Source organism: Oncorhynchus keta, unplaced genomic scaffold (assembly GCF_023373465.1).
Source record: "Oncorhynchus keta strain PuntledgeMale-10-30-2019 unplaced genomic scaffold, Oket_V2 Un_contig_5318_pilon_pilon, whole genome shotgun sequence".
NCBI lineage: Eukaryota > Metazoa > Chordata > Actinopteri > Salmoniformes > Salmonidae > Oncorhynchus > Oncorhynchus keta.
The window spans coordinates 17,288-34,629 of NW_026288227.1; the positions used below are offsets into that span (position 1 = coordinate 17,288).

Sequence of the window (17,342 nt, forward strand, 5' to 3'; positions counted from 1 at the left end):
GTAGAGGGCTAGAGGCAGGGTTCAACCATCGACCATGTCAACTGTAGAGGGCTAGAGGCAGGGTTCAACCATAGACCTAACATAACTGTAGAGGGCTAGAGGCAGGGTTCAACCATCGACCATGTCAACTGTAGAGGGCTAGAGGCAGGGTTCAACCATAGACCTAACATAACTGTAGAGGGCTAGAGGCAGGGTTCAACCATAGACCTATCATAACTGTAGAGGGCTAGAGGCAGGGTTCAACCATAGACCTAACATAACTGTAGAGGGCTAGAGGCAGGGTTCATCCATAGACCATGTCAACTGTAGAGGGCTAGAGGCAGGGTTCAACCATCGACCATGTCAACTGTAGAGGGCTAGAGGCAGGGTTCAACCATAGACCTAACATAACTGTAGAGGGCTAGAGGCAGGGTTCAACCATAGACCTATCATAACTGTAGAGGGCTAGAGGCAGGGTTCAACCATAGACCTATCATAACTGTAGAGGGCTAGAGGCAGGGTTCATCCATAGACCATGTCAACTGTAGAGGGCTAGAGGCAGGGTTCAACCATAGACCTAACATAACTGTAGAGGGCTAGAGGCAGGGTTCATCCATAGACCATGTCAACTGTAGAGGGCTAGAGGCAGGGTTCAACCATAGACCATGTCAACTGTAGAGGGCTAGAGGCAGGGTTCAACCATAAACCTATCATAACTGTAGAGGGCTGGAGGCAGGGTTCAACCATAGACCTAACATAACTGTAGAGGGCTAGAGGCAGGGTTCAACCATAGACCATGTCAACTGTAGAGGGCTAGAGGCAGGGTTCAACCATAGACCATGTCAACTGTAGAGGGCTAGAGGCAGGGTTCAACCATAGACCTAACATAACTGTAGAGGGCTAGAGGCAGGGTTCAACCATCGACCTATCATAACTGTAGAGGGCTAGAGGCAGGGTTCAACCATAGACCTATCATAACCGTAGAGGGCTAGAGGCAGGGTTCAACCATCGACCTATCATAACTGTAGAGGGCTAGAGGCAGGGTTCAACCATCGACCTATCATAACTGTAGAGGGCTAGAGGCAGGGTTCAACCATCGACCTATCATAACTGTAGAGGGCTAGAGGCAGGGTTCAACCATCGACCTATCATAACTATAGAGGGCTAGAGGCAGGGTTCAACCATAGACCATGTCAACTGTAGAGGACTAGAGGCAGGGTTCAACTATAGACCATGTCAACTGTAGAGGGCTAGAGGCAGGGTTCAACCATAGACCATGTCAACTGTAGAGGGCTTGAGGCAGGGTTCAACCATAGACAATGTCAACTGTAGAGGGCTAGAGGCAGGGTTCAACCATAGACCATGTCAACTGTAGAGGGCTAGAGGCAGGGTTCAACCATAGACCTATCATAACTGTAGAGGGCTAGAGGCAGGGTTCAACCATAGACCATGTCAACTGTAGAGGGCTAGAGGCAGGGTTCAACCATAGACCATGTCAACTGTAGAGGGCTAGAGGCAGGGTTCAACCATCGACCTATCATAACTGTAGAGGGCTAGAGGCTTGGTTCAACCATAGACCATGTCAACTGTAGAGGGCTAGAGGCAGGGTTCAACCATAGACCTATCATAACTGTAGAGGGCTAGAGGCAGGGTTCAACCATAGACCATGTCAACTGTAGAGGGCTAGAGGCAGGGTTCAACCATAGAGCTATCATAACTGTAGAGGGCTAGAGGCAGGGTTAGAGGCAGGGTTCAACCATAGACCTATCATAACTGTAGAGGGCTAGAGGCAGGGTTCAACCATGGACCATGTCAACTGTAGAGGGCTAGAGGCAGGGTTCAACCATAGACCCATCATAACTGTAGAGGGCTAGAGGCAGGGTTCAACCATAGACCATGTCAACTGTAGAGGGCTAGAGGCAGGGTTCAACCATAGACCATGTCAACTGTAGAGGGCTAGAGGCAGGGTTCAACCATAGACCCATCATAACTGTAGAGGGCTAGAGGCAGGGTTCAACCATAGACCATGTCAACTGTAGAGGGCTAGAGGCAGGGTTCAACCATAGACCATGTCAACTGTAGAGGGCTAGAGGCAGGGTTCAACCATAGACCATGTCAACTGTAGAGGGCTAGAGGCAGGGTTCAACCATAGACTATGTCAACTGTAGAGGGCTAGAGGCAGGGTTCAACCATAGACCATGTCAACTGTAGAGGGCTAGAGGCAGGGTTCAACCATAGACCAACTGTAGAGGGCTAGAGGCAGGGTTCAACCATAGACCAACTGTAGAGGGCTAGAGGCAGGGTTCAACCATAGACCAACTGTAGAGGGCTAGAGGCAGGGTTCAACCATAGACCAACTGTAGAGGGCTAGAGGCAGGGTTCAACCATAGACCAACTGTAGAGGGCTAGAGGCAGGGTTCAACCATAGACCAACTGTAGAGGGCTAGAGGCAGGGTTCAACCATAGACCAACTGTAGAGGGCTAGAGGCAGGGTTCAACCATAGACCAACTGTAGAGGGCTAGAGGCAGGGTTCAACCATAGACCAACTGTAGAGGGCTAGAGGCAGGGTTCAACCATAGACCAACTGTAGAGGGCTAGAGGCAGGGTTCAACTATAGACCAACTGTAGAGGGCTAGAGGCAGGGGTTCAACTATAGACCAACTGTAGAGGGCTAGAGGCAGGGTTCAACCATAGACCAACTGTAGAGGGCTAGAGGCAGGGTTCAACCATAGACCAACTGTAGAGGGCTAGAGGCAGGGTTCAACCATAGACCAACTGTAGAGGGCTAGAGGCAGGGTTCAACCATAGACCAACTGTAGAGGGCTAGAGGCAGGGTTCAACCATAGACCAACTGTAGAGGGCTAGAGGCAGGGTTCAACCATAGACCAACTGTAGAGCCTCAAGAGGTGCTGAATGCTTCATACTGTAAAGTGTTGTTCCAGGCCTGTAGGATGGTGAAGAAAACTCATCTTCCTGACATTGATCATTTACCATAGACCACTTAGCAGGCTCTATCCTAGAGACGCTCTTATCCAGAGGTTACAAATTGATGCAAACACCTATGACAACCAGTGGAACAGCCACTTGCATCTAACATGTAAAGGATTGTAATCACAGAGGTTAAAGTTCAGCGTGTCAATGTTAGAAACAAACCACATGTTGTGTACCGTTTTCAGATTTTATTTCAACAGTCAACATACATCTACTGCTTATCAGCTTCATCCAAATGCCCACATTGTCTGTTGTAAAACTAGCTATATTCTGACACAGCAACAACAACCCCATAACAGGCCTTCTATCTTCAACACGACCACACACTGTGGGAGCTGAACCTGTTCAGGTCTGGACCAACTAGAGGGCTAGAGGCAGGGTTCAACCATAGGTCATGTCAACTGTAGAGGGCTCAGGTCAGGGTTCACCATAGACCACTGGTCAGGTCAGGGTTCAGGTCAGGGTCATAGACCACTGGTCTCAGGTCAGGGTTCAACCATAGGTCTGGGTCTGGACCACTGGTCTCAGGTCAGGTTCAGGGTCTGGACCACTGGTCTCAGGTCAGGGTTCAGGTCTGGGTTCTAGACCCACTGGTCTCAGGTCAGAGGTTCAGGTCTGGGTCAACCACTGACCAATCAGGTCAGGGTTCAGGTCAGGGTTCAGACCACTGACCAATCAACTCAGGAGGGCTGGGCAGGGTTCAACCACTGGTAATCAGGTCAGGGTTCAGGTCTGGGTCTAGACCACTGGGCTCAGAGTCAGGGTTCAACTGGGTAGACCACTGGTCAGGTCAGGGTTCAGGTCTGGGTTCAACCACTGGTCTCAGGTCAGAGGTTCAGGGTCTCAACCATAGACCCACTGTCAGGGTTCAGGGTCAGGACCACTGGTCTCAGGTCAGGTTCAGGGTTCACCATAGACCACTGGGTCTCAGGTCAGGAGTCAGGGGTGCCACTGGTAATCAGGTCAGGGTTCAGGTCTGGGATGGTGAAGAAAACCACTGGATCATGTCAGGGTTGTAACCACTGGTTAAAGTTCAGGTGTCAAGGTTAGAAAATAAACCACTGGTCTCAGGTCAGGGTTCATTTCAACAGTCAGACCACTGGTCTCAGGTCAGGTTCAGGTCTGGGTCAGGACACAGCAACCACTGGTCTCAGGTCAGGTTCAGGTCAGGTCTGGACCACTGGTCTCAGGTCAGGGTTCATGTCAGGGTCAGGACCACTGGTCTCAGGTCAGGGTTCAGGTCTGGGTCAGGACCACTGGTCTCAGGTCAGGGTCAGGACCACTGGTCTCAGGTCAGGGTTCAGGTCTGGGTCAGGACCACTGGTCTCAGGTCAGGTTCAGGTCTGGGTCAGGACCACTGGGTTCAGGTCTGGGTCAGGACCACTGGTCTCAGGACAAGGTTCAGGTCTGGGTGGACCACTGGTATCAGGTCAGGGTTCAGGTCTGGGTCAGGACCACTGGTCTCAGGTCAGGTCAGACCACTGGTCTCAGGTCTGGGTCAGGACCACTGGTATCAGGTCAGGGTTCATGTCAGGGTCAGGACCACTGGTCTCAGGACAAGGTTCAGGTCTGGGTCAGGACCACTGGTCTCAGGTCAGGGTTCAGGTCTGGGTCAGGACCACTGGTCTCAGGTCAGGGTTCAGGTCTGGGTCAGGACCACTGGTCTCAGGTCAGGGTCAGGACCACTGGTCTCAGGACAAGGTTCAGGTCAGGGTCAGGACCACTGGTCTCAGGTCAGGACCACTGGTCTCAGGTCTGGGCCAGGTCTGGGTCAGGACCACTGGTATCAGGTCAGGTTCATGTGGGTCAGACCACTGGTCTCAGGACAAGGTTCAGGTCTGGGTCAGGACCACTGGTCTCAGGTCAGGTTCAGGTCTGGGTCAGGACCACTGGTCAGGGTTCAGGTCTGGGTCAGGTCAGGGTTCATGTCAGGGTCAGGACCACTGTTCTCAGGGACAAGGTTCAGGTCTGGGTCAGGACCACTGGTCAGGTCAGGTTCAGGTCAAGACCACTGGTCTCAGGTCAGGTTCAGGTCAGGGTGGGACCACTGGTCTCAGGTCAGGGTTCAGGTCTGGGTCAGGGCCACTGGTCTCAGGTCAGGGATGGGACCACTGGTTTCAGGACAAGGTTCAGGTCAGGGATGGGACTACTGGTCTCAGGTCAGGGTTCAGGTCTGGGTCAGGGCCACTGGTCTCAGGTCAGGGATGGGACCACTGACCTCAGGACAAGGTTCAGGTCTGGGATGGGACCACTGGTTTCAGGTCAGGGTTCAGGTCTGGGTCAGGGCCACCGGTCTCAGGTCAGAAATTATTCAAAGCCTTTACCACAGGTCTCATTACATCATTCCTTTACCACAGGTATCAGTCATTACATCATTCCTTTACCACAAGTATCAGTCATTACATCACTTTCAGGTCAGGTATCAGTCATTACATCATTCCTTACCACAGGTATCAGACATTACATCATTCCTTTACCACTGGTCTCAGTCATTACATCATTCCTTTACCACAGGTATCAGTCATTACATCATTCCTTTACCACAGGTATCAGTCATTACATCATTCCTTTTACCACAGGTATCAGTCATTACATCATTCCTTTACCACAGGTATCAGTCATTACATCATTCCTTTACCACAGGTATCAGTCATTACATCATTCCTTTACCACAGGTATCAGTCATTACATCATTCCTTTACCACAGGTATCAGTCATTACATCATTCCTTTACCACAGGTATCAGACATTACATCATTCCTTTACCACAGGTATCAGTCATTACATCATTCCTTTACCACAGGTATCAGTCATTACATCATTCCTTTACCACAGGTATCAGTCATTACATCATTCCTTTACCACAGGTATCAGTCATTACATCATTCCTTTACCACAGGTATCAGTCATTACATCATTCCTTTACCACAGGTATCAGTCATTACATCATTCCTTTACCACAGGTATCAGTCATTACATCATTCCTTTACCACAGGTATCAGTCATTACATCATTCCTTTACCACAGGTATCAGTCATTACATCATTCCTTTACCACAGGTATCAGTCATTACATCATTCCTTTACCACAGGTATCAGTCATTACATCATTCCTTTACCACAGGTATCAGTCATTACATCATTCCTTTACCACAGGTATCAGTCATTACATCATTCCTTTACCACAGGTATCAGTCATTACATCATTCCTTTACCACAGGTATCAGACATTACATCATTCCTTTACCACAGGTATCAGTCATTACATCATTCCTTTACCACAGGTATCAGTCATTACATCATTCCTTTACCACAGGTATCAGTCATTACATCATTCCTTTACCACAGGTATCAGTCATTACATCATTCCTTTACCACAGGTATCAGTCATTACATCATTCCTTTACCACAGGTATCAGTCATTACATCATTCCTTTACCACAGGTATCAGTCATTACATCATTCCTTTACCACAGGTATCAGTCATTACATCATTCCTTTACCACAGGTATCAGTCATTACATCATTCCTTTACCACAGGTATCAGTCATTACATCATTCCTTTACCACAGGTATCAGTCATTACATCATTCCTTTACCACAGGTATCAGTCATTACATCATTCCTTTACCACAGGTATCAGTCATTACATCATTCCTTTACCACAGGTATCAGTCATTACATCATTCCTTTACCACAGGTATCAGTCATTACATCATTCCTTTACCACAGGTATCAGACAAAACCCACAACCACACCGTTAATAATATATCATATTTAGCGCTTTAATCCAAAGTGATTTACAGTCATGCGTGCATCTGTTCGGGAACATTTTATTTCTGGGCGGCCCCGGGAATCAACCTACAACCCTGGGGTACAAGCTGTTCAGGTCATGCTCTTCCAACTGAGCTGTTCGGGAACTGTTCGGGAGCTGTTCGGGAACTGTTCGGGAGCTGTTCGGGAGCTGTTCGGGAACTGTTCGGTAGCTGTTCGGGATCTGTTCGGGAACTGTTCGGTATCTGTTCGGGAACTGCTCTTTACCACAGGTAGCTGACAAAACCCGGTAGCTGTTCGGGAACTGTTCGGTAGCTGTTCAAAGTGGGAACTGTTCTGGTATCTGTTCGGTATCTGTTCGGTATCTGTTCGGGAACTGGGGTAGCTGTTCGGGAACTGTTCGGAGCTGTTCGGGAACTGTTCGGGAACTGTTCGGGAGCTGTTCGGGAGCTGTTCGGGAACTGTTCGGAGCTGTTCGCTGGAGCTGTTCGGAACTGTTCGGGAGCTGTTCGGGAACTGTCGGAAGCTGTTCGGGAACTGTTCAACTGTTCCAGCATCTGTTCGGTGCTGCTCAAATAAGACTGTTCGAGACTGTTCGGGAATTGTCAATCAGAAGAAGACAGAGGAACTGTTTGGGAACTGCCTCTAATTTGGATGTGTGAGGTATTGGAACTGATTTGACACAGGGCTTTGGATCTCTGATCCCGTTCTTCGGGAAGGCTTCATAAAGTTCATAAAGCTGTTCGGGAACTGTTCGATAAAGACTGTTAGAGCTGTTCTTAGCTGTTAGAGACTTCATAAGGCTTCATAAGACTTCATAAGGCTTCATAAAGACTTCATAGAGACTTCTTAAGGCTTCATAGAGACTTCATAAGGCTTCATAAAGACTTCATAAGGCTTCATAAAGACTTCATAAAGGCTTCATAAAGACTTCTTAAGGCTTCATAAATACTTCATAAGGCTTCATAAATACTTCATAAGGCTTCATAAAGAATTCTTAAGGCTTCATAAAGACTTCATAAGGCTTCATAAAGACTTCATAAGGCTTCATAAAGACTTCATAAGGCTTCATAAAGACTTCATAACGCTTCATAAAGACTTCATAAGGCTTCATAAAGACTTCATAAGACTTCATAAGGCTTCATAAATACTTCATAAGGCTTCATAAATACTTCATAAGGCTTCATAAAGAATTCTTAAGGCTTCATAAAGACTTCATAAGGCTCCATAAAGACTTCATAAGGCTTCATAAAGACTTCATAAGGCTTCATAAAGCTGTTTGGGAACTGTTCATATCTGACTTCATAAACTTCATAAAGCTGTCATAAAGACTTCATAGCTGTTAAAGACTTCATAAAGACTTCATAAGAGCTTCATAAAGACTGTTCATAAAGCTGTTCATAAACTGCTTCATAAACTTCATAACTGCTTCATAAAGACTTCAGGGAACTGACTTCATAAAGAGCTTCATAAAGACTTCATAAGGCTTCATAAAGACTTCATAAGGCTTCAAAGACTTCATAAAGGCTTCATAAGCTTCATAAAGCTTCATAAAGACTTCATAAGGCTTCATAAGACTTCATAGAGATCTTCATAAGGCTTCATAAAGACTTCGAAAGGCTTCATAAAGACTTCATAGAAAGCTTCATAAGGCTTCATAAAGACTTCATAAGAGCTTCATAAAGACTGTCATAAGGCTTCATAAGAACTTCATAAAGACTTCATAAAGTTCATAAGGCTTCATAAAGACTGCTCAAATAAGACTTCATAAAGATTTAAAGGCTTCATAAAGACTTCATAAAGAAGACATAAGGCTTCATAAAGAGCTTCATAAGGCTTCATAAAGACTTCATAAAGACTTCATAAGGCTTCATAAAGACTTCATAAGACTTCTTCATAAGGCTTCATAAAGACTTCATAAGGCTTCATAAAGACTTCATAAGGCTTCATAAATACTTCATAAGGCTTCATAAAGAATTCTTAAGGCTTCATAAAGACTTCATAAGGCTCCATAAAGACTTCATAAGGCTTCATAAAGACTTCATAAGGCTTCATAAGGCTTCATAAAGACTTCATAAGACTTCATAAAGACTTCATAAAGACTTCATAAGGCTTCATAAAGACTTCATAAAGACTTCATAAGACTTCATAAAGGCTTCATAAAGACGTCATAAGGCTTCATAAAGACTTCATAAGGCTTCATAAAGACTTCATAACGACTTCATAAGGCTTCATAAAGGCTTCATAAAGACGTCATAAGGCTTCATAAAGACTTCATAAGGCTTCATAAAGACTTCATAACGACTTCATAAGGCTTCATAAAGACTTCATAAAGACTTCATAAGGCTTCATAAGACTTCATAGAGACTTCATAAGGCTTCATAAAGACTTCATAAGGCTTCATAAAGACTTCTTAAAGCTTCATAAGGCTTCATAAAGACTTCATAAGACTTCATAAAGACTTCATAAGGCTTCATAAGACTTCATAAAGACTTCATAAAGACTTCATAAGGCTTCATAAAGACTTCATAAAGACTTCATAAGACTTCATAAGGCTTCATAAAGACTTCATAAAGACTTCATAAGGCTTCATAAAGACTTCATAAGGCTTCATAAAGGCTTCATAAAGGCTTCATAAAGACTTCATAAGGCTTCATAAAGACTTCATAAGGCTTCATAGAGACTTCATAGAGACTTCATAAAGACTTCATAGAGACTTCATAAAGACTTCTTAAGGCTTCATAAATACTTCATAAGGCTTCATAAAGAATTCTTAAGGCTTCATAGAGACTTCATAAGGCTTCATAAAGACGACTTCATAAGGCTTCATAAAGACTTCATAAAGGCTTCATAAAGACTTCATAAGGCTTCATAAAGACTTCATAAGGCTTCATAAAGACTTCATAAGGCTTCATAAAGACTTCATAACGCTTCATAGAGACTTCATAAGCCTTCATAGAGACTTCATAAGGCTTCATAGAGACTTCATAAGGCTTCATAAGGCTTCATAAAGACTTCATAAGGCTTCATAAAGACTTCATAAAGGCTTCATAAAGACTTCATAACGCTTCATAGAGACTTCATAAGCCTTCATAGAGACTTCATAAGGCTTCATAGAGACTTCATAAGGCTTCATAAAGGCTTCATAAGGCTTCATAAAGACTTCATAAGGCTTCATAAAGACTTCATAAAGGCTTCATAAAGACTTCATAAAGACTTCATAAGGCTTCATAAAGGCTTCATAAGGCTTCATAAAGACTTCATAAAGACTTCATAAAGACTTCATAAAGACTTCATAAAGACTTCAGCTTCATAAGGCTTCATAAAGACTTCATACGGCTTCATAAAAGCTCCATGAATCAACGTCAGGCAGACATCTACTGCTCCTTGACGACGATCATCAACATTCAGAAATAAATGAAAACGATGAACACTCATCCAAACCAAAGACTCAGTCCTCTCAGAGTTCACCTCTTCATCACATTCATCATCGTCACACAGCTGCTTTCTGCTTCCAGGTCAAAGTTCAACTACATTAATGCCAACTGTCGCGACACAAGTACATAGAGCCGCTTAGATCAGTTCAAGGTTCAAGTCCCTAGTGGGACAATAAGATGGGTCCATAACAAGTCTTTCCTCAACATGGGTCTGATCTGAGGAGGTTATACTCCCTAGAACAGACGCCTCCATTCAAATCAATGATTCCGTAAGGGGTGGCCTGAGGCCATATTGAATGTCCCTCTCAGGACACCTCTATGACCTCCATGCTTCCTGAGAAGCTGCTGTGACTCCCCATCTCCTCCCTGGATCTAGTCTCGCCTCCTCCTCTCATCCTGTCTCCGAGTTCCATCTGACAGCTCCGGCTCTTCAGCTGCTTCTCCAAGGTGCTCTCCTCGTGCCAGCTCCTCCGTGAGTCCCCGTGGTCGCGCTCCTCTGCCGCTCGCGCGCCGCACCTCCTCCAACCCCTGACTCACGCTGTACGCCGCCACGCTGCCACCCCCTAGAATGTTAGCCCCGCCTCCCAAGATGGCGGAGGTGGAGTAGAAGTGGTGTGACTCGGAGAGGTACCATCCCCCGACGACACGGTGACGGGACCCAATAGGATGTCAGAGTGCCAGCCTCAGGGCGGAGCCTAGGTTAGGGGCGGGCTTGGACAGGTGCTGCTGGGAACGCGATAGGCCGAACAGGAAGCCGGTGGTGTGAGGGGTGTTGTTAGAGCTCTCCTCCATACTGCCACTACGGTGGAGCTGCTGGGAACAGGAGAGGGGAGGTGGAGGAGGCTTAGCCTGGCTGGGCTGCTTCATGCTGGGCTGGTTGGAGGTGGTAGTGGTGCTGGTTGTGGTGGAGACGACAGGAGCAGCAGTGGGAGCTGCAGACGTAGCAGCAGGGTCTGCGGGACCGTCGTCCTGCTCCTTGTCAGGGCTCGGCTCAGGTGTAGACTGCTCTGACATCTCCTTCACAGGAGAGAACTGATACGGTTTCCTGCAGGCTCCTTGAAGCTCACGGATGGGTTATAATACTCCTGGGCTCCGGGGTGGGATGTAGGGTGGGGGTACGGCCTCATGGGGGCGCTGCTGCAGCCTCCTGGCTCCCTGTACGACTTGGATGTCCAGAGAGAAGGACCTTTTCAGCCGGGCAGCGCTGTCCTCCGTCCCCTGGTCCAGCTGAAGACCTTGGAGCCCCTGGAGAGCCTGGGCCAGGAGCCTCCTCTGGAGGCCAGGGGGCCAGGACACACGGCAGGGTCAGGGGCTCCAGCAAGGCCAAGGCAGGGTCTGGGAGGCTGGGGGTAGGGTTAGGGGGTCGTGCTCTAGTGGGGGTGGAGGAGAGGAGAGGGGTTGACCCCGGTGGTTTCTCTGATCTCCGACCTTCCAGGAGTCGTGGATCTTCTTCTCAAAGTCCAGCAGCTGACCCAGGAAGTTGAAGTTAGGAGAGATGGTGGGTCTCTTCTCCTTCACGAACCTGGAGAGGAAAGACAGAAACAAACAGGACATCAGTAGAGACACACTGGGTTGTTACAGAGTTGGGAAAACCTAGAGGGTCAAGACAGGGGTCATTTATAACTATAGAGACACACTGGGTTGTTACAGAGTTGGGAAAACCTAGAGGGTCAAGACAGGGGTCATTTATAACTATAGAGACACACTGGGTTGTTACAGAGTTGGGAAAACCTAGAGGGTCAAGACAGGGGACATTTATAACTATAGAGACACACTGGGTTGTTACAGAGTTGGGAAAACCTAGAGGGTCAAGACAGGGGACATTTATAACTATAGAGACACACAGTGTTAACAGGGTTGGGAAAACAGTGTTAATCAGGGTCAGGGGACATTTATAACTATAATCACACTGGGTTGTTACACAGTTTAATCAGAGGGTCATGGAGAGGTTGGGTCATTAATACAGACAGGAAGAGGGACACACTGGGTTGTTACAGAGTTGGGAAAGGGTAGAGGGTCAAGACAGGGGTCAAGTCCATAAGCAGGAAGGTGACATGAGGCCATCTCACCTGTAAATCCTTATTATGGTCCTACAGGGTTCAATCATCTCACCTGTAAATCCATTATGGTCCTACAGGGTTCAATCATCTCACCTGTAAATCCTTATACAGGGTTCAACTACAGGAGGGTCCTGTGTTCAATCATCTCACCTGTAAACAGGGTTATGGTCCTACAGGGTTCAATCATCTCACCTGTAAATCCTTATTATGGTCCTGTAAACCAGGGGTGTAAATCCTTATTATGGTCCGACAGATGGTTCAACATGGACCTCACCTGTAAAGGGTTATGGTCCACAGGGTCATCAACCAGGGGAGATCTTCTGGCACAGAAGCTATCTCATTCTGCTTTAATCATCTCACACCTGTAAATCTTATGTAGGAGTTGGGACATGTGTTATGGTCCTACAGGGTTCAATCATCTCACCTGTAAACCTTATTATGGTCCTACAGGGTTAGAATCATCTCACCTGTAAAAGTGAGATCTTATTTCTGGTCCTACACTGGGTTCAATCAGGACGTCACCTGTCTCAAATCCTTACAGGGCAATCATCTCACCTGTAAATCCTTATTATGGTCCTACAGGGTTCAATCATCTCACCTGTAAATCCTTATTATGGTCCTACAGGGTTCAATCATCTCACCTGTAAATCACTACAGGGTTCAATCATCTCACCTGTAAATCCTTATTATGGTCCTACAGGGTTCAATCATCTCACCTGTAAATCCTTATTAGGGGTCCTACAGGGTTCAATCATCTCACCTGTAAATCCTATTATGGTCCTACAGGGTTCAATCATCTCACCTGTAAATCCTTATTATGGTCCTACAGGGTTCAATCATCTCACCTGTAAATCCTTATTATGGTCCTACAGGGTTCAATCATCTCACCTGTAAATCCTTATTATACAGGGTTCAATCATCTCACCTGTAAATCCTTATTATGGTCCTACAGGGTTCAATCATCTCACCTGTAAATCCTTATTATGGTCCTACAGGGTTCAATCATCTCACCTGTAAATCCTATTATGGTATACAGGGTTCAATCATCTCACCTGTAAATCCTTAGATTATGAGTCCTACAGGGTTCAATCATCTCACCTGTAAATCCTTATTATGGTCCTACAGGGTTCAATCATCTCACCTGTAAATCCTTATTATGGTCCTACAGGGTTCAATCATCTCACCTGTAAATCCTTATTATGGTCCTACAGGGTTCAATCATCTCACCTGTAAATCCTTATTATGGGTTCAATCATCTCACCTGTAAATCCTTATTATGGTCCTACAGGGTTCAATCATCTCACCTGTAAATCCTTATTATGGGTTCAATCATCTCACCTGTAAATCCTTATTATGGTCCTACAGGGTTCAATCATCTCACCTGTAAATCCTTATTATGGTCCTACAGGGTTCAATCATCTCACCTGTAAATCCTATTATGGTCCTACAGGGTTCAATCATCTCACCTGTAAATCCTTATTATGGTCCTACAGGTTCAATCATCTCACCTGTAAATCCTTATTAGGGGTCCTACAGGGTTCAATCATCTCACCTGTAAATCCTTATTATGGTCCTACAGGGTTCAATCATCTCACCTGTAAATCCTTATTATGGTCCTACAGGGTTCAATCATCTCACCTGTAAATCCTTATTATACAGGGTCATCTCACCTGTAAATCCTTATTATGGTCCTACAGGGTTCAATCATCTCACCTGTACTTCCTTATTATGGTCCTACAGGGTTCAATCATCTCACCTGTAAATCCTTATTATGGTCCTACAGGGTTCAATCATCTCACCTGTAAATCCTTATTATGGTCCTACAGGGTTCAATCATCTCACCTGTAAATCCTTATTATGGTCCTACAGGGTTCAATCATCTCACCTGTAAATCCTTATTATGGTCCTACAGGGTTCAATCATCTCACCTGTAAATCCTTATTATGGTCCTACAGGGTTCAATCATCTCACCTGTAAATCTACCTATTATGGTCCTACAGGGTTCAATCATCTCACCTGTAAATCCTTATTATGGTCCTACAGGGTTCAATCATCTCACCTGTCAAATCCTTATTATGGTCCTACAGGGTTCAATCATCTCACCTGTAAATCCTTATTATGGTCCTACAGGGTTCAATCATCTCACCTGTAAATCCTTATTATGGTCCTACAGGGTTCAATCATCTCACCTGTAAATCCTGCAGATTATGGTCCTACAGGGTTCAATCATCTCACCTGTAAATCCTTATTATGGTCCTACAGGGTTCAATCATCTCACCTGTAAATCCTTATTATGGTCCTACAGGGTTCAATCATCTCACCTGTAAATCCTTATTATGGTCCTACAGGGTTCAATCATCTCACCTGTAAATCCTTATCTGCATGGTCCTACAGGGTTCAATCATCTCACCTGTAGCTTCCTGTAGTGACATGTCCATCCTATGGTTATGGGTTGCCGAGCGGGAGATGCCAGCCAGACCATCACTTCCAGCACACAGGGAGGAATGGAGGTTAGAATGGCCTCACCATGAAATCCTGTAGATAGGTCTAACAGGGTTCAATCTCTCACAAAAGGAGGGAGGAATACAGGGTTCAATCTTTTATCAGGAAGTCACCTGTAGTCTGGTTTGGGACATGGTTACAGGGTTCAATCATCTCACCTGCATCACTTCCTGCAGAGGAGGGAGGAATACAGCTGGTTAGAATGCTTTACACACATCACTTCCTGCAGAGGATGGAGGAATACAGGGGAATCATCTCACCTGTCACTTCCTGGTTAGAATGCTTTACACAGGAAGTGAATCATCTCAGAGGTTTGGGACATCCTTATTATGGCCTTCAGGGTTCAATCATCTCACCTGCATCACTTCCTGCAGAGGATGGGAATACAGGGTTAGAATCATTCTCACCATCAAATCCTTATTATGGAGGAATACAGGGTTCAATCATCTCACTGGAAGTGATCTCATGTAAGTCTGGTTTGGGACATGTGTACTGGCATTCAGAATGGTTCATTCATGCATCACCTGCAGAGGAGGTAAATACAGCTGGTTATGGAATCTTTTACACAGGAAGTGAATCATGTAGTCTGTAACCTGTGTTATGGTCCTACAGGGTTCAATCATCTCACTGCTGCATCACTTCCTGCAGAGGAGGGAGGAATACAGCTGGTTAGAATGCTTTTCATCTCACCTGGAAAATCCTTATTATGGGTTACATGTCAATCATCTCACCTGTAAACATGTCCTGGCATTCCAGGGGAGGGTTCAATCATCTCACCTGCTGCATCACTTCCTGCAGAGGAGGGGGAATACAGCTGGTTCAATCATCTCACCTGTAAATCCTTGGGATAGTCCTACAGGGTTCAATCATCTCACCTGTAAGCTTCAGTCTGGTGACATGTCCATCCTCGTCTAAGCATACAGCATGGTTGCCGAGCAGAGGAGAGCCAGCCAGACAGTGGACCAGCACACAGGCGTTGGAGGCTTTGGCCTCCTCTATGGTTTGGGACATCTGTTACTGGCATTCAGGGGAGGATGCTTGCATCACAGAGGAGGGCTGAATACAGCTGACAGAACTTTCACAGGAAGTGAGACTCGGGGATGTAGTCTGGTTTGGGACATGTGTTACTGGCATTCAGGACGTACGCTATCTCATTCTGCTGCATCACTTCCTGCAGAGGAGGGAGGAATACAGCTGGTTAGAATGCTTTTACACAGGAAGTGAGACTCGGGGATGTAGTCTGGTTTGGGACATGTTACTGGCATTCAGGACGTACGCTATCTCATTCTGCTGCATCACTTCCTGCAGAGGAGGGAGGAATACAGCTGGTTAGAATGCTTTTACACAGGAAGTGAGACTCGGGGATGTAGTCTGGTTTGGGACATGTGTTACTGGCATTCAGGACGTACGCTATCTCATTCTGCTGCATCACTTCCTGCAGAGGAGGGAGGAATACAGCTGGTTAGAATGCTTTTACACAGGAAGTGAGACTCGGGGATGTAGTCTGGTTTGGGACATGTGTTACTGGCATTCAGGACGTACGCTATCTCATTCTGCTGCATCACTTCCTGCAGAGGAGGGAGGAATACAGCTGGTTAGAATGCTTTACACAGGAAGTGAGACTTCCTGCAGAGGAGGGGGACATGTGTTACTGGCATTCAGGACGATGCTTCTCATTCTGCTGCATCACTTCCTGCAGAGGAGGGAGGAATACAGCTGGTTAGAATGCTTTTACACACATCACTTCCTGTAGAGAGGAGGGAGGAATACAGCTGGTTAGAATGCTTTACACACATCACTTCCTGCAGAGGAGGGAGGAATACAGCTGGTTAGAATGCTTTACACACATCACTTCCTGTAGAGGAGGGAGGAATACAGCTGGTTAGAATGCTTTACACACATCACTTCCTGTAGAGGAGGGAGGAATACAGCTGGTTAGAATGCTTTACACACATCACTTCCTGCAGAGGAGGGAGGAATACAGCTGGTTAGAATGCTTTTACAGACATCACTTCCTGCAGAGGAGGGAGGAATACAGCTGGTTAGAATGTTTTACACACATCACTTCCTGCAGAGGAGGGAGGAATACAGCTGGTTAGAATGCTTTACACACATCACTTCCTGCAGAGGAGGGAGGAATACAGCTGGTTAGAATGCTTTACACACATCACTTCCTGTAGAGGAGGGAGGAATACAGCTGGTTAGAATGCTTTACACACATCACTTCCTGTAGAGGAGGGAGGAATACAGCTGGTTAGAATGCTTTACACACATCACTTCCTGCAGAGGAGGGAGGAATACAGCTGGTTAGAATGTTTTACAGGACATCACTTCGGGGATGTAGAGGAGGGGAATACAGCTAGCATTAGAAGAGGCTTCTCATTAGACTGCATCACTTCCTGCAGAGGAGGGAGGAATACAGCTGGTTAGAATGTTTTACACAATGAGACTTCCTGTAGAGGAGGGAGGTTACAGCATTAGAATGGTTTCTCATTACACATCACTTCCTGCAGAGGAGGGAGGAATACAGCTGGTTAGAATGCTTTACACACATCACTTCCTGCAGAGGAGGGAGGAATACAGCTGGTTAGAGACGAAT

General features: G+C 46.0%; 1 protein-coding gene and 1 pseudogene across 33 annotated transcripts; one reads left to right on the top strand and one right to left on the bottom strand.

The window, feature by feature from the left end:
- Positions 1-3,511: 3,511 nt before the first annotated feature.
- LOC127925212 (hornerin-like) lies at positions 3,512-6,766 on the top strand. 33 transcript variants are annotated; one of them, XM_052510095.1, is made up of 8 exons: positions 3,681-3,707; positions 4,142-4,301; positions 4,401-4,438; positions 4,489-4,646; positions 4,802-4,833; positions 5,029-5,300; positions 5,551-5,742; positions 6,639-6,766. In XM_052510095.1, the coding sequence occupies exons 2-8, from the start codon at positions 4,172-4,174 to the stop codon at positions 6,732-6,734; spliced, it is 918 nt and encodes a 305-aa protein (XP_052366055.1). In that variant the 5' UTR covers positions 3,681-3,707; positions 4,142-4,171; the 3' UTR covers positions 6,735-6,766. The 33 variants fall into 33 exon arrangements, 1 of the variants encoding a protein (XP_052366055.1); XR_008120097.1 differs by lacking the exons at positions 3,681-3,707; positions 4,142-4,301; positions 4,401-4,438; ... (1 more) ...; positions 5,551-5,742; positions 6,639-6,766 and adding exons at positions 3,512-3,537; positions 4,307-4,338; positions 5,967-6,126; positions 6,223-6,371 and having other exon boundaries at positions 4,489-4,500; positions 4,539-4,640; XR_008120090.1 differs by lacking the exons at positions 4,401-4,438; positions 6,639-6,766 and adding an exon at positions 6,223-6,370 and having other exon boundaries at positions 3,675-3,707; positions 4,142-4,269; positions 4,533-4,646; positions 5,615-5,710.
- A 4,084-nt stretch (positions 6,767-10,850) lies between these two features.
- LOC127925211 (dual specificity protein phosphatase 16-like) lies at positions 10,851-16,172 on the bottom strand (annotated as a pseudogene).
- Positions 16,173-17,342: the final 1,170 nt, after the last annotated feature.